Here is a 23,859-nt window from a genome sequence, read left to right on the forward strand (position 1 = left end):
GCACCATGCCTGGACTTGGCTTCTCTCAAATTGTCATATATATTTGAATTTCCTCCTTGCATTTTTGTGACTTGATAGCTTATTTCTTTTTAGTGCTAAATAGTATCTCATTGTCTGATGAGATATTACTTCCAAGATGTCAGTTATGCTTTTGTCAATTACAAAGATAGCTGCTATAAACATTTGTATGCAGGTTTTTGTGTGGACCTGTTTTTAACTCCTTTGGGTGAAACCAGGGAGCACAATTTGTGGATCACATGGTAAGAGTATATTTAGCTTTAAAGAAACTGACAAATTGTCTTCCAAAGTGGCTGTACCATTTTGTGTTCCCATTAGCAATGAAGGAGATGTACATTTCTTCAGAAATTATTTCATAAACTTGTTTTTCTAAGGAACTACATATTGTCATTTTTTTTCTTTTGTTTTAACCACAGGGCTCAATATTGAGGAAACTTTGGTAAAATTATTTAGAAAATGAAAGAATATCTTTTTTTCCAATTAATAGAATAATGTTTTAAAGTTTGTAATATGCCTTAAAAATAGCCAATATTATATTAAAATCTGCAGGTCTAAAATAAGTTTTTCTAATTGATGTATTTTGGAAAATAGTACAACCTGCAAATCATTTTTAGTATATGTAAACTCTTCCCAATTTTTGTTTGGCACTTTATATTTGGATGAGTTCTGGTCATGTCTTTAAGTGCTAACCTTACACGTTATTGCACCCTACATTTACTCGTATCAAGGAAAGGAGGAAGAGAAAAAGGGAAAGAAAAGAAAAAAAAAGAACAGCACTAGTCAACTGTTGGTAAAACCAAACAGAAAATGTAAATAATAGACAGTATCTTAATATTACACAGACTTTATGCCCACTTATAATTTTTGTGAGCCAGTTTCAGTTTACTTAAGATTTATGCACATGATACAAGTTTTTTATCATGAGTAAAATTGCAAATGAGCAGAAAAGTTTCATTTTGTAGAAGACTTTGAGCATAATAAATAGTTCGCTTACTTAATGCTGTTTTCTGGTATGTGTCCATATGTATGGAGTACTTTACAATAAAAATGCAGTTGGATTCATGTTTGTGATTACACATTCATGATTAATGACTGTAAAGGGTACAATTATGGTGATTATATTTTTAATTGGGTATCATATACTAATGTGACAGCTTTCCCCATAAATGCATACCTATGAATAAGCAATCAAAGTACACATTTCTTTCCCCAAAAAAGTAAAGCCTTATGATAACAAAAATTAATAGTTGAAGTTCCAACTCAAAAAAAGCAAGAAATGGAAAATTGTGTTATTTTCCAAGAATATATCATTTTATTCTCTTGTTAGCTTGCAATTCAAATGCTGTGTGATTTCTTTTCATTTAGAAACCTTATTCTTATTTTTGTTTCCTGATGTTACTTATGGTATGAAAAACTTCGCCAAATATTGCAGACTACACAAAACTCATTTCTAACAAGTAATATAGAGAACAATGATTGATATGAAAAACATGGGTAGAGTGCAGCTCAGCAAAACTTGTCTTTACTCTCCTTGCTAGCGAGGTGTCCTTTTCTGCACTCCACGTAGTGTTTAGGACCAGCTTTCTTTCTAGCTCCTCAGATGTAAGACTTCCTGATCTCTCCTTCATTGTCATCTTTGTAACCCAAAATTTCACCTGCCCTTTTGTCTCATTTCATAGAGATTATACTCACCAATGAATTTCTATTACTCTGATAACTTCTGTAAGTTTGTTGCCCTTTTCCAGTAGCAGTTATAGATTTTAATCAGGGCTTCCTATAAGGAACAAGAACTCAAAGAAATGAGAATTCAGGAACTGACATAAGGGTAAGAAATTGATAGTTGGTCAGCTGAAAATTGTGGTACTTTAGAAAATATACAAAAATGAGAACTGGCTGCCTTTTTTGACCAAGCTCGTCTAAACCAATATTTAGTACAATAACAAAAAAATCAAAGAAAGAAAGCAGTTTGGGAACATTTAAGTAGATCCATTTTTATTCGTGTTCACCATGAATTTTCCACCACCACCTTAAATCCTTTTTGATACCAGGCAGGGAGAAATAAACAATTACTAATAAATTTCATCATGAAACAAACAAACAGTAATAATCTCATCATGAAAAGACTGCAATTAACTACACTATTTAATTTTCCCCTTAGTTTTAATGTTTCTCTTTCATTGACTATTGAAGAACTTACTCAGTTAGTATGTTCTAACTCTAACTCTAACTCATGAATATGGCCAAGAGAAAAAATTCTTAAAATCTATTTTAAAATATTCATGCTCATCTCTCAGGAATAGTTATTCATAGACTCTTATTAGAATTTTTCCTAAGTATTTTTTTTTATTCTGATGATATGCTATCATCCATAAGCCATTATTAATGTTAAAGGCCATTTTCAAAGGTAGATTATATTTAAGTATGTTAGTTTTAATATCTGTGTTTTAAGAATCCTCCCTAGATGATTATTTTGCAGACCTATTGTAATGCAGTTTCGGTAAATATTTAATTTGGTTTTATGGCAGTTGACCAGTATCCCATGTGGTAGTGATTTGACTAAATCATTTATTCCTTTTCCTAGATTGCCTGTGCTGTTTTCGCTGCCCTCTTACATTTCTTCTTCTTGGCTGCCTTCACTTGGATGTTCCTGGAGGGGGTGCAGCTTTATATCATGCTGGTGGAGGTTTTTGAGAGTGAACATTCACGTAGGAAATACTTTTATCTGGTCGGCTATGGGATGCCTGCACTCATTGTGGCTGTGTCAGCTGCAGTAGACTACAGGAGTTATGGAACAGATAAAGTGTAAGTTTATTGTTTTCTTTCTGTTTAAATCTAGGTGAAATAAAAGTGTTGGATTTTCTTGGAAGCTAAGGTCTTTATATTACCTCACAGCAATAAATGAAGAAACTGAGCAGCAAATGTGTATAATTCAATCCATGGTTATACTTTGGTTACGATGTAAAAAGAAAAAGATACCTTGAGACTTACCACGATGCTGTTTTAAAACAGTATAATTTTTCCACATCCACATCATAACCTTGTGTAATTAGGAAGAGATCATAATTTTATTTTTCTTCAGAACATTAAGACATTAGTCAAAGGAAGAACTAGCTGTATGAAGAGCTGTGTGCTAGTATAGGATCGTGCAGTCCCTGACATTGCTGGCTTCTCTTCTTCCTGACAGGTCAGTTCAAGTCACTGGAAAGCCTTTTTATGTCATCAACAGAAAGAGTATAGGAGCAGGGGCAGCCTGTGTTTTTTCCCCTTTTTTCCTGGGTAGACGTTGATGTAGAGTGATGAATTTTGCTTTCAACATAGCTTTAAATTGCTAAGACATACCTATCAAGATGTGAAGCATATTAGCATGGAGTTCAGAGAAAAATATGTTTGTAATCTACATGCATATAACAGTTGAGATCTCCAGAGTAAATCAAAGTTTTATGAGAAGATTAGAAAGTAAACCAAGATAGACCTCTGATGAATAATCATATTTAGAACATAGCCTCAGGAGAAAAATTACAAGTAGAGAAAAAGAAGAGGTAAGCAGAGGCTTAGAAAGATTACCATGAGGTTCAGATTCAAGGCAAGGGAGAAGAAAGTCTCAAGATGGTGTTTCAAAACACCATCAGTGACCAGACACAGTGGTGCATGTCTATAAGGCTACTTAGGATGCTGAGGCAGGGGAATCGCCTGAGCCCAGCCTTTGAGATTACAGAGAACTGTGACCATGCCACCTTACTCCAGCCTGGATGACAGAGTGAGAACTCATCTCTAAGAAGCAAAACAAAACTAAAACAAAAAACCACCATCAGTGGTGTTTTATGTCAAAATTAACTTAAGTAAAAAACAAAAACAAACAAAAAAAACCATTTGACCTCTAAAACAAGTCTTTTTTTTTTTTTTTTTTTTTTTTAAGAGGTGGGGTCTCTATGTTGCCTGGGCTGCTGGATCTTCTGGGCTCAAGTGATCCACCTGCCTCAGCCTCCCAAGTAGTGCAACAGCCATTTTTGCAAAGTACTGGAAGCAGAAGTCAAATTGGGAGGTGTGAAGAGATAAGTCAGTAGTAATAGTGTTATGTACACCTGGAAGTAAGTTGATTGAAAAATAGTGAAAATATTAACTTATGTGATAATCATGAAGGAAGATTTTAAATATGAAGTCTTAAGCATATCTAGGGTGAGAAGAATCAAATTAATAGGAGGAGATTCGTAGAGAGAAAATTCCTTATGGTACATATGGGCCAAATAAAAGCGAAAAGTCTTGGGGGTTAGAATGACACAAGACTCAACACAAGATTAGGAAACTCTTGATTTATTAATAAAAGTGGTCTTAGAATTTGCAAAGTCCATGGCACTAATTTTACAGGTGAGAAAATAAAATACTAGATTAATTAATTGCATTGCCTGTGGTTATAGAGTTAGTTGGTAGCAGATGTGAGATAAACCAAGTCAAGTTATTTCAAATAAACTAGGAATTTTTTTTTTTTTTGAAACTGTAAAATGACCTCACTTTTTTGAGGTGAGTGTGAAGAAAAGGACAGGCAAGGTACATTTTGAAGCAGAGGAACTTTTCCATCAAGTAAAAGATGCTGATTTCTATTGAGTGAATAGGTGAGGTCACGTCAAGAGAACGGATTTGAAAAGCTTTGAAATGAAGACTATGGAAAATGTGCTAAGGAGCCAATTAGATATTAATAAAAAGATTTTCAAGCAGCAGTGAAGGCTCAGATGAGGTTAGATAACTTCAATTTGTACAGAAGTTAATAAGCCAAATTTCATGACTTTCCACCGGCAATCAGCAGTCTGAACATGCTGGCAGTAAAACAGCTTGCTTCTCAGAAGTGAGGATTCATAAAAAGGGAACGACAAGAAGAGGACGCCAGAATTATTGGGAGCATAGTTAAAACAGCATATGTGAACTATGCTATTTTAGGCACCAACACTACAATTAAAAGAAGACTTATTCACGTTGAGTCTTTGTCTTGAGTACAGTGACAGGCTGTATAAAACCATTTGTCTAGTCTTTGTCTTGAGTACACTGACAGGCTGTATAAAACTATTTGTCTAAATATGCCAATAACTATTATTTTTTTAATCTCACCTTTGTGAATTGTAATCAAGTCTGTGATTTTTTTCTGTTGATTCCAGTGACATCTGTGATACAGACTAGGATTAGCAAAAAAAACACAAAAAACAAACAAACAAAACACATTATCTGAGGTTGTCCCTAAAGATATCTTAGGGGAGGGGTGTTAGATTGATATAGATTTATTTGTTTTTTTAAATAATATCTTTGATATATTCATATAACAAAATTCAGTCTTTTAAAGCATACACTTCAGTTGTTTTTAGGATGTTCATGGTATTATGTACGCATCACTACTGTCTAATTTTAGAATATTTTCATCGAAACAAAAAAGAAAGCCCCTAGCAGTCATTTCACCTAGATCATGGGACTTTACATTTTTCTCAATGCATTTTCTACCACGAAATTGAGTAATATAGTTATCTGTGACCTTATAGTATTTCAAATATTGTTGCTAAGTAGCTCCATTTTGCTCTCTTGAAGTTCCAAATTATATTTTTCTTTTACATTATTTTTTTTCTCCTTAGGTATTTGGAAATTGTCCTGTTACTGAACTCATTCAATTTGTTTGGTTTGTGTTTTAGTCATTTACTTTGAGACAGATGTCATTTTTTGGATAGTAGAAATCTATCTTTTCTTAGAATCAATAATATGTAGTCTCTCGTGACTTTGTTAAAGCTTTGGCCATCATTGCTTTAATTTCCTGCACCATAACTGGAAGCTCTCATTTACTGACATTATTACTGTGTGAGACTAGGGGCTAATTTATTTCCCAGGCACTGATTTAAAACAAGTCTTAATAACAGTTCAGTTTTGCAATTATCACTTTTTCCAACACAAAGAGAAGCAAAACAGATATAGAGAAAAGGGAGGATAGATGGAAAATAAAGAGGAAAAGATAGAGAAAATTTCATTATTTCAATTATTTCACAGGCAGGCATAACACATTTTAGTGTCTTGTTGTACATTTTAAATAAATTGTCCACAGAGAAGCCTTGAATACATGTAAAAAATGTTTAACTTCTACTTTTTCGGAATTCACGCAGTCCAACATCTATACAGTGCTGTTTTGCCCACTGAAGAAGCAGATACTGAGAAGAGAACCAGTACTGAGTCATGGTGTTTACTTGAAAAGTTGAAGTGAACCAGATTGTTTCCATCGGGGTTTAATCAAGGCATCGCAATGAAAATATAAGCCATTAATTTTTATGCAACTCAAAGGATTTCTGTATATAGAATTATATATCTTGTTTCTTTTTTTTTTTTGTATTTTTAGTAGAGACGGGGTTTCACCATGTTAGCCAGGATGGTCTCGATCTCCTGACCTCGTGATCCACCCGCCTCGGCCTCCCAAAGTGCTGGGATTACAGGCTTGAGCCACCGCGCCCGGCCTATATATCTTGTTTCTTATCATCGAGACTGTCTTTGTTCCAGTTTCTCCTGCTGTTGTGCATTGCTTTTATTTTGTTTTGTTTTTGAGACGGAGTTTCACTCTTGTTGCCCAGGCTGGAGTGTAATGGCACGATGTTGGCTCACCACAACTTCTGCCTCCCGGGTTCAAGCGATTCTCCTGACTCAGCCTCCGGAGTAGCCGAGTAGCTGGGATTACAGTCATGCACCACCATGCCTGGCTAATTTTGTATTTTTTAAGTAGAGATGGGGTTTCTCCATGTTTTTCAGGCTGATCTCGAACTCCCAACCTCAGATGATCCGCCAGCCTTGGCCTGCCAAAGTGCTAGGATTACAGGTGTGAGCCACCATGCCCGGCCTGCTTTTATTTTATTTAATATGACATTTCCCACTCCCTGCTCACCACGTGCATCTTTTTTTCACACATCTCTGCTGTCTCAAGTTTGTTTGTTTGCAGTGTCACCTTCCTATGTACTACACTGATTTTTCCAAGTATGAAAATGTATAGTCCACAGCCTATAATACAGTGGAACTAGCCAGAAATCAGAGAAATATTGTTAACTATTTTCTTTAAATTATTATTAAGCTCAATACAGTAAAATTGTATGTCTTGGAAATCTTTTTTACTTGTTTTTGCAACTTCATGATTCTTAAGTTTTTATTCTTCAGTCTTGCCCACTTAGATTACATCTAGAATAAAACCATTGAATGTCTATTATAATAATTCAGATAATAGACATATCTCCCTTTTCTCTCCTCTTAATGTATTTGTTTATTATACTGACAATGAGGCTTTATTTCTGAAACCTTTAATATAATAATAATACCTTACATTTCTAAAATATAGAGAATTATATTAATGGTAGGAGATAAAATCAGAGATAAAATTGTTTCGTAGGTTAAATAAATGCTATTTTTACAGATATGGAGATAAATATCATATTCCATCTGGCTGATGGATTTTGACGTTTTTCTATGAAATGTTGTTAGGGCTATTGAATTTATTATTTTATATAAAACACATACACACAAAGCATACAAATCTGATTCTGAGAAGTTGCTTAATTTGCCATCAATTTGCAGTGCTTGTAAGGAGCCATTATTTGTTTAACAAAACCTTTTTATCTGTACTGACATTATATTCAAGAATGTACTTAGAATAACATCTGGTTAAAATAATTAGATATTTTAAAAATCCATTTTAAAAAACAATAATCTTAAAAAAAAAAAACAAAAAAACTCTGCTAGTAGACCACAGGTATAAATTGCACTGTTAATAATGGGCATTTATTTTCATTTACCTCTTTCTTATATATTTTTATGTCTCTCATACTGTTATTCATATGGATATTCAGTGGGATGACATCAATATGATACTGTCAGAAGAAAACTATAGCGAAGGCTGGCATTGACTTAACAATAAGTCAAATGGGACAGATTTGGAAATTCAGTGCTAAATACTTTGGTTTTATGACCTGAAACTAATCACTTCATTTAAACTTTAATTATTCCAATATTACCAAAGCATGCAAACTGTTTGAACAGTAAATTTTTATTTAAAGAAAAAATCACATTGATAGTTTATAGCATTTTCCACTCAATCTCATGTATGGAAAAGCAGTGGTTACCATCATGAGTGGATTGGAAGAAGGAACTAGAAGTGGGTACCAGGAAGAGGGAGAGAGGACACTGGGAAGGGGTTAAGCCCAGAGAATTGTCTAGGAGAGAAAATCTGGGCTAAAAAATTGTTGAGTGGTTTCTAAATATGTGGATGAAGTCATGAACATTTATAATCGATCAGAATATTCTTGAGTACTAGAAGAATAGCCAAGCTGTTAAAAATAATTGAAATCAAATTTTATGATCTGAAAATTGCTGTAAATTATCTATTAAATTTTACATTTGTCTTTCCAGCTCATTAGCTTAAGAGTATCTCTAAAAGAGGTAATCTCTCCTCTGTTAGTTAAAAGACCCCAGACTTCCTTATTTTCACTTCATCATCTAACCAGCATAATCATGTAGGTAGAAAAGTGATTATAGATTTTTTAAAGATATCAGATTAGAGTATTATTCAAGAAAGAGATTAGTTAAGGAACATTGAACTCGATGGTACCTGCAAGTTATATGCATAGATTTATTTAATTACCTTGTTCACAATTCCTTAGCATTTCAAATTCATAGAAAATCATATTTTCACTTAAGGAGTATTTTTCTAAGCAATGATTATATGATGTTACAAAATGTTCTTATAACATTTTGTTGACGTAAAGCATCTGCCTTGCTGTAATATTATCACCAGGTGTGTTTGACTATAACTTGGCCAGTAGGAAATAGTACAGATAATGGAGAAGTATTTGTTATTGACATATGAAGGTCGTCATTCAATATGTCTACAGGGAGTACATGTATATGTTTATATACTATTTTATTCAAGGCCAAGAGCATTTTATGTGTATGTGTAGTAAATGCTGAAGGGTTATTGTGTCATCATTTTATCATCCAGAAAGCCAATGATTGATTGAATATATAAAATTATCATCATATATACAAGAATTCTGGGTTGAGCATAATTTTTTTCTATGAAGAAGTTATCCATACTAGAATTATGTCAGAGATCATCAGGACCACTGTACTGTTATTTTTAAAATGCAATGAAATGCTAGACTTAAAATTGAATATTGGACCTGAGTTCTTATTGGAATCAAAGAAGTATAACAACTTCCACAGCTATCATTAGACATCTAGAGCATCATGTATAATATAGCATGACTTTATTGATTAGGATGGCTACATTAAAAAGTACGTAGTGACAAACATTGTTGAAGATGTGGAAAATCAGAACCCTCATGTATTGCTGATGGGAGTGTCAAATGATGTAGCTAGCTACTTCAGAAAATCGTTCCACAGATTTTCAAAATGTTAAACATAGTTTTGATCCAGCAATTCCACTCCTAAGTATTTATCAAAAACTAAAAAATAAAAACCAAGGACCACGTTAAAACTTGTATACAAGAGTTTATAGCTGGGCTGGGCGCGGTGGCTCAAGCCTGTAATCCCAGCACTTTGGGAGGCCAAGACGGGCGGATCCCGAGGTCAGGAGATCGAGACCATCCTGGCTAACATGGTGAAACCCCGTCTCTACTAAAAAATACAAAAAACTAGCCGGGCGCGGTGGCAGGCACCTGTAGTCCCAGCTACTCGGGAGGCTGAGGCAGGAGAATGGCGTAAACCCAGGAGGCGGAGCTTGCAGTGAGCTGAGATCCGGCCACTGCACTCCAGCCTGGGCGACAGAGCGAGACTCCGTCTCAAAAAAAAAAAAAAAAAAAAAAAAAACTTGTATACAAGAGTTTATAGCAGCATTATTTATGTTAGCCAAAACATGGGAATAACCAATGTCCATCAACTGATGCAAAGATAAAATGTGAAATACCTAAATGAGTATTTTTTGGCAATAAAAATGAAGTATTAACACATGCCATAAAATACATAAACCTTAAAATTATTATGTTAAGTGATTAAAGCCAGTTATAAAAGACTATATATTATATGTTCGCATATATATAAAATGTCCAGAATAGGCAAATCTTTAAAGACAGAAAATATAGTCGTTGCTAAAATTGGGGAGAGGGTGGATGGGTCATTGTAGGGCAGTGGGAGGTCAAAAATGGGGAGTGACTTTTGGTGGGTACAGAGTTTCATTTTGGTAAAATGAAAATGTAAAATTAGATTTGCTGATGGGTTCACAACTCTTAAATATACTAAAAACCTTGGAGTTATACTCTGTTAAATAAATGATTTATGATATATAAATCATATTGCAGTGAAGCTGTTTAATAATACTAAAAGTTTCACTAACATCGAGATGACCTTATATTTAGAAAGATCTGATATTTTGACTTGAGAACTGTTTCAGTAATCTGTGCATTATATACAGCATATAAATTTCTCACCTACTCATTGAGAATTTTAAATTATCAACCAAGCTACACCTTTAGTTGTTTTACAATTTATATCTTTATTCTCTGGAGAAACATCTAACAGCCACAGTGAGTTTGGAGTCAGGTAGACTAGAACAAAATTCAGTCTCAACTACTTATTATCTATGTGTCTGTGTGTATTTACCCGAGTATCACATTCCTAATCCATAAATGGGAGTTATTGTAAGTACCTTGCAAGACTCTTCCAACGTTTGAAACTCTGTGTGTGTGTGTGTGTGTGTGTGTGTATTTATGAATCAGAGTATATACATAAAGTGTATATTTGTATGTAAACAGTATGTATATATGTAAAGCATATGCTAGACATCTATGACTAGCATAGATAAGTATTTATTAAATTAGAACTTTTATTATTACTGGTACTATTATTTGGCTGATACAAATGAAGAAATACAGACATGATCAGCAACATTGTTTTTAATTATAAAATAGATTGTATTAAAAAGCAACCATTCACTAGAGTAGTGATTACAATTCTTGGTTTTTTTGTTTGTTTGTTTGTTTGTTGTTGTTTTGACCTTTCAGGTTCACAGGTACATGTGAAGGTTTATGATATAGGTAAACGTGTGTCACAGGGGCTTCTTGTACACAATTCTTATGATATCATCTTAAGATGAGACCATGGCAATCACTCAACATTTAGTAGTATTAATAAATTATAATAGTTATAATTCTTACTTTTATAGTCCATCATAGAATGTAGTATGCATTTTACCAAAAAAAAAAAGAAATTCTTTTAAAAACTATAACATGTTGAGGAAATAAAGACAACACAATCTATTTTTGATATATTAGAGGTAGTGTTTAATTCTAAGATCCAAAACTGTAGCAGAACCTCAAATGCTAGTCTTGACCACCACTGATTTCACTGCATCCCTGTATCACTCCACCAACCTTTTTTTAAAATTCATGCACTTGCTTGCAAAGTATTTCAATATTAGATGTATGAATGTGCTGTGATGAAAATGGCATTAAAAAATCCCTAACAATCGTATTATGCAATAAACTGAGGACCAGATTTATTATACTTGATATATATATCTGTCCCTTTTTTCTCTTCTTGTCCTTCTTTCTTGTCCAGTTTATTCCTTTCTTACTCTCTCAATCTTGCCAGATATATTTACATATTATATTTATATAAAAATATATTTATAATACATCAATACATAAATATATATAATATTACATATAAATATATATATTACAAATATAACAATGTCAGCAAATATTACAGAGAAAAAGATATTATATAATTAAAAATTCTCATAAACAACTTGCTATGATTAAGCCTTGTGAATTTCATCATCTAATAGTAACCAACGATTGTTTACTGGTTACATTTAATACTCATCAAGAATAATTCAGTCTGTGATTTAGCATCCTGTAGAAAGTGAAACAAACATATTGCTAATTTACATTGCCCCAAAAAACTTTGGTTAATATTTTGAACTAGAGTAATTCACAAGGACAAAGACTACTTATTCTTGTGGGTTAACACCAGTCCTTTAGAGTTTTGAAATCAATAAACTTGTATAATTCAGTAAGACTTCATCATGTAGCTAACAATATATGTTACTTTTATTATTTGAAAAAAATTATACTACAAAATGAATTTCAACAACATATTTATATTAGATAAATGAAAAGGAGGTCAAGTCAAGGTTTGTGGTATATGACAAGTGTTTCTTTGAATTATAGGATATATCTAGTATCAAAAGGTTTTTACTATGGCCTCAAATAAACATGAGTGTGGTCAGAATGCACCTGCTTTCTCAAGTCTCTTATGTCTTTTGTTACAGTACTTTTATAAACATAATGTATAGATGATATACAATGATTGAATTTCATTTATAAAAAAGAAATTGCCATATCTTAAAAATTAAATGTGAATGTCCAATCCAAATTACTAATTTCAAAAATTAAATGTTGCTAGATAGATAAAGGCAATTTTCAGATAAATTGTATTCTTCAATAGCGGGTCTATCTTACCATTCACAAGCTGGACTTCAGTGTGTTTAGTGTGATAAATTGTTCTAGCTTTGTCTCACCTTAAACAGTGTTTTTACCTTGTATCTAAATGTCATTGAATGGTCAGACTTATAACTCTGAGGTAGGATATATGTGCTCAGGCATGTATACATACACCTCACGTAATATTCTTCTCCACCTTAAAGGCTGAGTGAAGTGTTTTAACATAGACACAGTGAACTGGGACAGGAATCATGCAAATTTTTAAGGTACTTAATAGGAAGAGGAGGAAATACAGAAGGCTTTGAGAAAGCCAGCATGTGGCCAGAAACAACAGCAGGTGTGGCCATATGGCAATCAAATTAGAAAAGGGATTCTTGCCACACAGCCTTCCAGAAAAGAGTAAAGCCCCAGAGCCCTCATGGAGGGATGATTTGTTAAGTACATTTTACTTATTTTATATTGCCTCTTTCACTGTTCAGTTCCAAATGAAATGTAAATCCATTTTGCCAAACTGATATAAAAATTTTTCTTAAAGAATAAAAATAATCATTTTGAAATGCCCTTTTACATTTAGAAAATCTCACTATGCTGAAAGCACATTTCCAAATAAAGCGTTAGCTAAGCTGAGATCATTGTCAAAAAAGCAAAGTTTTGCAAGGCTATAATTTAATGATGCTATTTTACTTTATTGAAACATTTGGTAAGATTATTTAATATTTTAAAATTCCCTTAGTCCAAGACAACTGTTAATAATATAAAGGTATTTGTTTAAGATTCCTTAACTTGTAAAATAATCTTCTATAGAAGATTGTGAAGCACATTTTCCTATTAAAAATTTTTCTGAAAACGTGTTTTAGTTCTCAGATTAGCTTTCAAAAACTTGTTTGACCTACAAAATAACTAGAGTTATATTATTAAGTCGTTCTTAAAACGTATTATTACTATTGTATCATGTTGCTATAATTTCAGCAGCATTCATGGGCTGCAGTTGTGTGTGTGTGTGTTTGTGTGTGTGTGTGTCTGATCTAGTCTGGGAAAATGTCCATGTTTTGGTCTCGTCCTTCATTGTTTTTTTGTTTTTGTTTTTGTTTTGAGATGAAGTCTTGTTTTGTTGCCCTGACTGGAATGTGATGGCACGATCTTGGCTCACTGCAACCTCTGCCCCCAGGTTCCAGAGATTCTCCTGCCTCTGCCTCCCAATTAGCTGGGATTACAGGCACCACACCTGGCTAATTTTTGTATTTTTAGTAGAGATGGGGTTTCACTATGTAGGCCAGGCTGGTCTCGAACTCCTGACCTCAAGTGATCTGCCCACCTCGGCCTCCCAAAGTGTTGGGATTACAAGCCTGAGCCACGTGCCCAGCCTCCTTCATTGTTTTTACCCTGAGGGAAAAAAGGATATTTGTTCAGAACTCAGACCTTTGAAAATCTTCCTTCCCCAAGAGTTTCTTTTTTCTCTCTCTCTCTTCCCCCGTCTGTCGCTCTCTCTTTTTCTCTCTCTCTCATACACACATACACCCTCTGTCTCTCTCTTTTATTACGTTGATGACAAGCTAGCCTATAATCAGAATGAAGACAATGTTCATATTTCAACCTTGAATTCTCTGGTTTGTTTCTGCTTTGTATTTAGCACTACACTTCTATTTCATATGACCAAGTTTTTTGAACACCACCACAACAAAAGGGTAACTAATTATCCAAACAAACCAGTGGTGTTTAAACATTGATTGCTTCACTAATAGCATTTTTTCAAACAGGATTATTGTGTTTATTTTGAATATAGAAATTATCTTGTCTACATAAAAAATGGGAACTTGTAGTCAGTTTCTTTTTAGAGTGCCTATTCTACTTCTACTGAAATTAGTTTACATGTATTTAACTTAATAGAAGGCGGCCAGACTTCGTTTTCCGTTTTTGTTTTGTTTTTGTTTGAGACGGAGCCTCACTCTGTTGGCAGACTGGAGTACAGTGCCGGGTTCATGACTCACCACAGCCTGACCTCCTGGGCCCAAGCCATCCTTCCACTTCAGCCTCCTGAGTAGTTGGGACCACAGGCATGCATCACGATCCCCAGCTAATATTTTTTTTCTTTGTAGAGATGAGGTCTCACTGTATTGCCCAGGCTGGTCTTGAACTCCTGGGCTCAAGCGATCCTCTTGCCTTGGCCTCCCAAAGTCCTGGGATAACAGGGGTGAGCCACTGTGCCCAGCCTCTTCATTGTTTTAAAATGGGCTTTTTGTAGGCAATCTGTTTTGGTTCAAGACTTTTTTTTTTTTTTTTTTTTTTTTTGACTTAAAAATCTAGCTCTTAAAATAAGTTTACAAGTTATAGCAAAGTAAAGGAAGCCAAAAACCATAATAAACATCATTGCCTCCATTACTCAGATGTTAAAACTGTTAGCATTTTAGTGTATTTGCTAACAGTAATTACTAACCTAAAACATATGGCTAAAGCCCATTTTGTTCACTTCTAGTGCTCTCTATTCTTATGTGAGAGGCAACCACTAACATGAGTTTGGTGATTTTTTTTTTTCTTCCCATTAAATAAAATAACATATATATATATATATATATCCATCAAAAATGTATTGTGTGTAGTTTTTAATGTCTGTGTGTGTGTATTTAACATGTATATATACACACTATATTATATATACATTTGATATAGTTTAGATTCTGTACCTTACTTTTTTACTCAACTTTTTTTTTTTTTTTTTTTTTTTTGAGTCAGGGTCTCACTCTGTCACCCAGACTGGAGCACAGGGCTGTGATTTCAGCTCACTGAAGTCTCAACCACCCAGGTTTAGGTGATCCTACCACCTCAGCCTCCTGAGTAGCTGCGACTACAGGGACACACCACCATGCCTAGCTAATTTTTGCAGACACAAGGTTTTGCCATGTTGCCTAGGCTGGTCTCAAACTACTGGGCTCTAGTGAACCGCCCTCCGTGGCCTCCCAAAGTGCTGGTATTATGGATGTGAGACACCACACCCAGCCCCCAACTTTGTTTGTTTTTTTATTTATCCTATTAACATATGTAGATCTACTTCCTCCTTTTTAACTGTTTTATAACATTTCATCATATGAATAGAAAATATTGTATTTATTCATTCTTTTTTTGATAGGCATTTCTAATTTCCCTTCTTGATAGTTTTTCTGTTATTCCATTATTACTTAGGTTTAAGTAACTTTTATAATCACAGAAATATTTGAGTACTTAGGATTTGCATGTTTATATTATATAGCAAACCAGTCTTGAATATTTACCACTGGAGTTATTTTCTTCTTATGCCTCAACTATAGCAAAATGGCAAATAATTCAAGATATTATTTTTAACATCAAATGTAATTTGTTCAAAATTTACATTAATCTTTCTCATAACTAGTCACTTCCATTTTGTCTTCCTGTCATCCTGAAGAATGAAAATGTAATTTCCCAGAGGTTTTAAGAATTGGGGGAGTATTAAATGTAGCTGAAATTAAGTGATTAATAATTTACTTCCGGGTCATGAATCAACTTCATGGGATGCTAAGGATCATTTGCAACCCCAGAAGAATGAGCAGTAACAATGCACTTTTTCAGACTCCAGAAATCTCAAAGGTTGGCTGCCCAACCTAATTAAACTTCAATCTTCTGATATCAAATTTATTTCTTCTTTGTACTGCATTTCCTCAGATCTTCTTGACAAGAAAATGTCACTTTGCCTGACAGCTGATAGACAGGTTATGTAGCACCATAATTGAAGAGAAAAGGATAGCTTAAAGCTCCTCGATTTAATGGCTACGTGTATGGCTTTTTCTTTCTTTCTCTCTTTTTTTTTTTTTTTTTTTTTTAAGTTTCTATGACAGACACAAAAGGTCTGAGCAAATAGGCCCACTGCCATTTTTTCCTGCTTCCTCCAGGGGTAATTATCTTACTCCATCAATAGTGCTGTCAGAAATTGAGCACATAATTCAGCATTTAAATGAACAAGCAATGTAATATTTCCTGTCTCCCAGTGGAACGCTTTGCAGCTCACATTCTTCTCTGTCACTTGCTCACTCTTGATGTATGTCCCATACCCAGTCCTTGAATGCCTTCTCTCCCTTGTGTTTCATTGCAGATGTTGGCTCCGACTTGACACCTACTTCATTTGGAGTTTTATAGGACCAGCAACCTTGATAATTATGGTAAGAATTCCTAATTAACTGTGTGTTTCCCAGCTCAAGATATAAAACTTTCACTATCCCAGTTCTGACTGTCTTTAATTTACAGAGGTTAATTTGGGGAAAGCATGTACTTATTTGACCCAACATAATTCAAGCAATTAAACACTCGTTATAGTCTATTTTATGTTGTAAAATAGTTAATCAAAACTGGTGGGAAAGAAAATATGCATTTGCAAAAGCTTATGGAGCTACTCAAGGGTCCAATCCAACATAATCCATTTGGTTTCATAGATAGTTGAACAGGGATAACTCTAAGGTTGACAACAGTGTATTTCCATTATTTTTCTTTTGGATAATTGGAATTGGGAACTGATATAACTTAGAAAGGTGGGAAAATACCTGACTGTTCCTATCAGCTTTGTTTTTTAAATGAATCTTGAAAACTTTAAAATTTAAAAGCAAAACTTTAACACTTTACTTGAGAATGGCACAATCGCATTAGGCATACATTCTGGAATCATGCTTCCTTTTCTGTTTTTAGATCCATAATATTCTGATTTCAAAAATGGATTAACTTAATTTAGGTAAAACTGTTAGTAGAATTGCTTATATACTTACCATTTTAAAAATACAAATTTGCTATCCATTTTGTGAATAAAATGTTAGCCTACTGACTTTGGATAAATATAGGTCTCCAGTTTCTTATCTGAAATCTTTGGGACAAGATGTATTTTGGAATCAAAGTTTTCAGACTTTGGAAAGATAATATGGTACATACACTGCATAATATACAATAACCCTATTGAGGAATAGGCAGTTACCCAAAATCAAATACATCAACAAATACTCACAGTGGAGACTAGGCAGCAGTCTGTAATCAAATACAATATTTCAACAGAGAAAAAAAAAAAAAAAGGAAAAGTAAGAGCAAATAGTGGAAAGACCATGGACAGCCTTATGTCAATTCAAATTAGGTCTTCCCACCACATAGATTTACTTCATGTTAGGCTTTTTGGTCACTGAATGGATTTTTTAAAATAACTTTCATTTTGCAGACTTTTTGGATTTGGGGATGATTGATAAAGTGTTGCGAACATGTATTTTTGACAGAATTTCAGGAGCGCCTTTATTGCCAAGTTGTGGAATATATAAATTAATCAAGTGGTAAAGGGCAACTCACTATGTGGTTTTTGTACAGTTTACCTGTGTGTGATATATGAAGTCTACATCAGAGCTTTCTGTTTTTCTGTTTTGTTTTGTTTTAAATTTTATGCTTTCTGTGTTTCCAGTGACATGGCAATACCACGGGTGGTTCCCTTTACTTTAGTCCTAGTTTATTGTAGCATCAGAATTTAACCAACATTTTATAATCCTTTTGAACTAGCTACACAAAAATATATTGATTTTAGTATTTGCATTTTTGTAATACAGTATTTGAAAATGTGTCACTAAACAATAAATTTAGATAAATGTTCAGAGTGTAGAAATAGTAACACACCTAAAAAAGTATTCTTTTTGTTTTGACATACACTAGACTTTGAATTGTTTCACAATTTCCACAGCATCATTCCAGCTGATGCTGATTTTGTATTTGTGTGATTTGGCATAGCAGGCATAATAGTGCTTTGTAACTCAGTAGTATCCCAATTCTCAAAGCTGGCTTCTTGCCTTTACTAAAACACTAGGCAGTCATCTATGATCCAATTCCTTTAAAAGTGTACTTAGACCTAATTTCCCAGAACAACTCATCTGTTACAGAGAATAGATTTGTTTTTTTTTTTCCTACTCCAATTATGCTACATAACACTACCTTTTGCATTCCAGCTTAATGTAATCTTCCTTGGGATTGCTTTATATAAAATGTTTCATCATACTGCTATACTGAAACCTGAATCAGGCTGTCTTGATAACATCAAGTAAGTGATTTTTATTTTTGTTTTCTATAGGTTGCCTTACATTTATACTACAAACTGTCCTTTCTATTATACCAAAATCTTACGACAAAAAGATAAAGAATTTGCTGAATAAGATTATTGATTGACTATCAAAGTGACTTGATCTGCCTGAAAATAAGTATAATAAAGTTCTGTTTTCAAAGATACTTTTTCTCCTAAATTCTAATTTGGAACATGATAAGTTTTAAATATATATATATTCATTTTGTCCTGAAAACAAACACAACATTTCCATTTAGGACAGATTATTCTGTTTTTTTGTTTCTTTCTTTTTTTTTTTTTTTCTTTTTTGAGATGAAGTTTCCCTCTTGTTGCCCAGGCTGGAGTGCAATGGCACGATCTCAACTCACTGCAACCTCCTCCTCCCAGATTCAAGGGATTCTTCTGCCTCAGCCTCCCAAGTAGCTGGGACCACAGGCTCCCGCCACCACGCCCAGCTAATTTTTTTGTATTTTTAGTAGAGACAGGATTTCACCATTTTGGCCAGACTGGTCACAAACTCCTGACCTCAGATGATCCACCTGCCTCGGCCTCCCAAAGTGCTGGAATTACAGGCGTGAGCCCCCATGCCTGGCCAGGTTATTGTTTCTTAGAGCAATTACCACATCACTTCCTCACACTCCTCTCACTCCAGAGCAATGTGATGAGAGCCAGATGATGGTACCTACAAGTACCAAGAGGGGAATTTTACATCACAGAAGAGGAACCCTGGAATTATGAATCTGGGCATTTATATAAGAGCTGTTACATGGCTGCCATCTTCTGAGAGAAATAAAGAAACCTTCCTAATGTAAACAGATACTTTGTAATATAAAAATATGGCTCTACGTTTTACCTCCCCTTGAAATATTAACGCTTAACCTTCTGGGAGCCAAAATTAAATCTCTCCAGAAGTCTTTATCTATTTAATCATCTCTCAAGTTTGAAAGTTTGTTCTTTATCCCAAGATCTACTTTTATATGTTCAGGAAGTTCTGCCATGCAGAAATCTGAAAACATTCACATTACTTTTCAACAGTAGTAGTACTTTATGTGGGCAAAAAAAAGTAGCTGATTTACATTTTCTGAAAAGAAGAATAGTTGCAATCCTTGATATAACAAAAAAAAATTGTTTCTTTGGAATGTATCATATTTTAGAAAGATAGTAATATTTAAATACATATTAGTTATTAAGATATGATATATTGAATTGCATTTTCATATAATTTGCTTATGCTAGTGTTATATTTGTTAAATGCTTTTATTTAAATGAATGTATTTTCAGAAGTTTCATGAGGTAATGTGTGACTTTTCTGTGCTACTGACATTCTCCTTGAACTACCTCAGATAGCAATTATGTCACCCATTTTCCATCTTTCTACATTCAATGCCTGACAGTTCCTGGCCCATAGTAGACCCTCAATGAATGTTTACAGAATAAAGTAATATATTAAAGACTTTAGTGCCTAAGGTGTATTGACATTAAGTAGTTAATTTTGTTGAAGGAATTATTTATCTACATTAAATAAAAAGGATAACCAAGGAATTAGAAAAATTAAAACATAGTGGTGCAAAATAGAAATTATCTACAATGAGTGATAGCCTTTTGTAATTCTCAATATTACTTAGTTGAGCTAGTAGTCATCATATTGTTTAATTATGTACAATTAAACTGTCCTTCTGAAGTACAGTGTTGGTTTCTTAGACTATTTGTTCTGATGAAATTGAATTTGGCACATATTCAATTTAGGCACATAAAATATATTTATCATATTGTACTTTTACCCACTTTAGCACAAATTACATCTTTGTACCTACTTTGTAGTATAAAGTAAAACACAAGTAACACTTTATTTATTATTTATATTATATATTTAAATACTAGCAGAAATAAGGGAATAAGACTTTAACATTTATGTAACACTAGGTTATAAATTGGCAAAAAGGATCATTCTTTGTCCTATATTTCAAGTATACTTTTTAGGTAATTGTTTTTTTCTTTTTAACTTTTTTGTCTAATTCAACAAAAGGTAAAGCCTTTGCTTAATTTTAACTTTATGATTTGTATTTAGTACTGTCACATATTTTAAAAATCAATTTGTTTGAATAATGTTCATATGTATTTTTTTACATAATGTGGATGAATTTTTATGATATTACTGTTTGGAAAAATAACTGAACATGAAAAAATCAATAATTATATTTAGTGGCATTGGTAGCATCAAGTTTTATATTACAAAGCAAATAAAGCCTTAAATGAAAATATCTTAAATTCAATTATGTCTAAACTGCCTTCTGGATTATATTCTTTGGAAAGTGCTTAATCTTCCTGAGTCTTCCTCTCTTTGAAATGGGTATAATAATGAAATATACCTGACCATTAAACGGGCAGAAGAACATAAACCTTTGATGATGCTTTTTAAAAAATTTAGTAAATGAAGGAGAGAAATTGGGTAGTTGTTAGAAGGGGTATAGAGGATGGCTTTTTTTTTCTTTGTTTTTATTTTTATTTATTTATTTATTGTTTCAAGAGGTAGAGTCTCGCTCTGTTGCCCAGTTTGAAGTGCAGTAGTGCCATCAAAGCCCACTGCAGCCTAAACCTCCTGGGCTCAAGATATCCTCCCACCTCAGCATCCCTAGTAGCTGGAACCAGAGGCATGCACCATCATGCCTGGCTACTTTTGTTGTTGTTGTTGTTGTTGTTGTTTAATAGTGATGGGGTTTCATGATGTTACCCAGGCTGGTCTCGAACTCCTGGCTTCAAGCTATCCTTCTGCCTGAGCCTCCCAAAGTGCTGGGATTACAGGCATGAGCCACTACACCTGGCCTAGGATGGTTTTAAGTTGAAGGAATTATGAATATGGATATATTGATGGAAAAGAACCAGTGATAAAGAAATTAAGAATATAGGAAAGGAGAATTACTGTTATAGTTGTGATGTGAGGTTGTGTAGAGAATGTGATCCAGGATAGTGGTAGAGCAATTCCTCTACACTGGATTTCAGGAAGGACATTTGTCCAGTAAGCTAAAAGAAGCCAGGCAGGAGGATCCGTTTCCACTGAGACTGAATGGAATAAATAATGATAGGTGTGATGCAGATATGTTGGTGGAACTGGGGTAGCGCAGTGAATTGAGGGATTTCTGCGTAGTCTCCTCAGTGAGTTAGGAAAGATAGTTTTTGGCAGGATAACGGGACATGTTGAAGAAAAACAACGAGAAAGATATCTCCAGAAAATATCCCTTAATCTTTTCCAGAATCTGAAGAAAATGTCATTTTATTTAAAATACATTATATTAACTGTTTAAGAAGTGGTTGTAAAGAAATCAGCAGGGCATAATTTATAAGGAAAAAAGGAGTTAAGAAGAGTAATAATGATGTTGAACATTAACTAAAACTGAAAATCTGGCTTTTTTTCTTTTTTTTAAACAAGAATAAAGCTCTGTATAATATGTATTCAAAATGGTATAGGAAATGTGAAAGTGTTCGCTTTAAAGATATAAGCATCGGCCAGGCGCGGTGGCTCAAGCCTGTAATCCCAGCACTTTGGGAGGCCGAGACGGGCGGATCACGAGGTCAGGAGATCGAGACCATCCTGGCGAACATGGTGAAACCCCGTCTCTACTAAAAATACAAAAAACTAGCCGGGCGAGGTGGCGGGCGCCTGTAGTCCCAGCTACTCGGGAGGCTGAGGCAGGAGAATGGCGTAAACCCAGGAGGCGGAGCTTGCAGTGAGCTGAGATCCGGCCACTGCACTCCAGCCTGGGCGACAGAGCGAGACTCCGTCTCAAAAAAAAAAAAAAAAAAAAAAAAAGATATAAGCATCATTTATGTGGAAAACTTTTTTTTAGTATATTGGGGAAAGCATAAAAGTTAATGTTTACTTGTATTTTTCAAAAATTTTTGTAAAATGGTGAACAAGACAGGTCCCCTTGTTCAATGTATTAAGAATAAAAAATCACCACGTAAGGCCCTTTGGAAGTCACTGTCTTTCTAAAACAAGTCATTCATTCAGTTACCAAGTATTCGTTGCTTTGATTATACACGTTCTTTCACACATATATCTCCTTTATCTAAAATGTGTTTGCTTCTCCCCATATTCACTGGCACTGTTTTCTTTAAGCCACTATCATCTTCAGAATCACTGCAGTGGTCTCCTAACTTCTCTACCCACATCAATTCTTGCCCCTGCCTTCACCAGACAGATCTCTTGAAAAACTTAAAACCATTCATACAACACTCTGGGGTAAAACTCTTCAAAAAGAGCCCATTACTCTGAACTAAAGGTCAGACTTCCTGCCAAGGCCCATTAAACCTCCCTGATCTAGTTGCCCTTTTCTTTCTTCAGCTTCATTTTATGCATTTTGGCCCTCTGGCCATTCTAGATATGCTCTCTTTTGCCTCAGATCTTACCTCTGTTGTTTCTCTACTGACTTTCATTTCCCTAACACTATGACTGGCTGACTCCTATTTATCCTAATTAATTGAATTATTATTGTATTATCTTAAAAATTAACTTTTTTAAATTCTAAATTTACTGCAAGTCATCATAGAAAACCCCTTTTGATGTTAATAGAGAACATTTAATTAGTTGGCTTGTTACTATATTAATGAATTCTCTAGAAAAAATAATAAAAAATAGAGTGAGGTAATATAGGTAATATGATTACAGGGGAACTGAGGTATGCCAATTCTTGGATTTAACTAAAAAAGTAATTAAAATTAAATAATACTTGTCTGTATTATTTGCTGCTTGCTTACTTGTCCTTTGTCTCTTTTTCATTCAAATAGGTAATTATAGTTAGAGGAAAGAATTCCAATCATTTGAATATTCTCATTGAGTTTCTGACAGGTCAAAATCAATGCTTACAATTATCATAGCAAAACTCTAACCTAATTAAAAAATAGTATATGTAAATATGAATAAAACTATTATTGAATTGTTACCAGCACAAAATTAACTTACAGTATGGCTGACGTACTATGACATGTGAAACTTTAATTTGTGGGGAGACTTTAGAACTCTCTTGACATTTACCTTCAAAATAAAAATGGGGCCGGGCGCGGTGGCTCAAGCCTGTAATCCCAGCACTTTGGGAGGCTGAGACGGGCGGATCACGAGGTCAGGAGATCGAGACCGTCCTGGCTAACACGATGAAACCCCGTCTCTACTAAAAAAATACAAAAAATTGTCCGGGCCTGATGGCGGGCGCCTGTAGTCCCAGCTACTCAGGAGGCTGAGGCAGGAGAATGGCGTGAACCCGGGAGGCGGAGCTTGCAGTGAGCCGAGATCGTGCC

General features: G+C 34.2%; 1 protein-coding gene across 30 annotated transcripts in view; it reads left to right on the forward strand.

Annotated features, from left to right (window-relative positions):
• The window catches only part of ADGRL3 (adhesion G protein-coupled receptor L3), an 864,507-nt gene that overhangs the window by 765,424 nt on the left and 75,224 nt on the right, over window positions 1-23,859 (forward strand). For all 30 annotated transcript variants that reach the window (XM_021939122.2, XM_031664067.1, XM_021939135.2 and 27 more), the window contains 3 exons: window positions 2,600-2,820; window positions 16,585-16,651; window positions 18,455-18,546. In XM_021939122.2, coding sequence (XP_021794814.2) covers window positions 2,600-2,820; window positions 16,585-16,651; window positions 18,455-18,546 — 380 coding nt within the window. The remainder of the gene's footprint in view (window positions 1-2,599; window positions 2,821-16,584; window positions 16,652-18,454; window positions 18,547-23,859) is intronic.

Source organism: Papio anubis, chromosome 3 (assembly GCF_008728515.1).
Source record: "Papio anubis isolate 15944 chromosome 3, Panubis1.0, whole genome shotgun sequence".
Taxonomy (NCBI): Eukaryota; Metazoa; Chordata; class Mammalia; order Primates; family Cercopithecidae; genus Papio; species Papio anubis.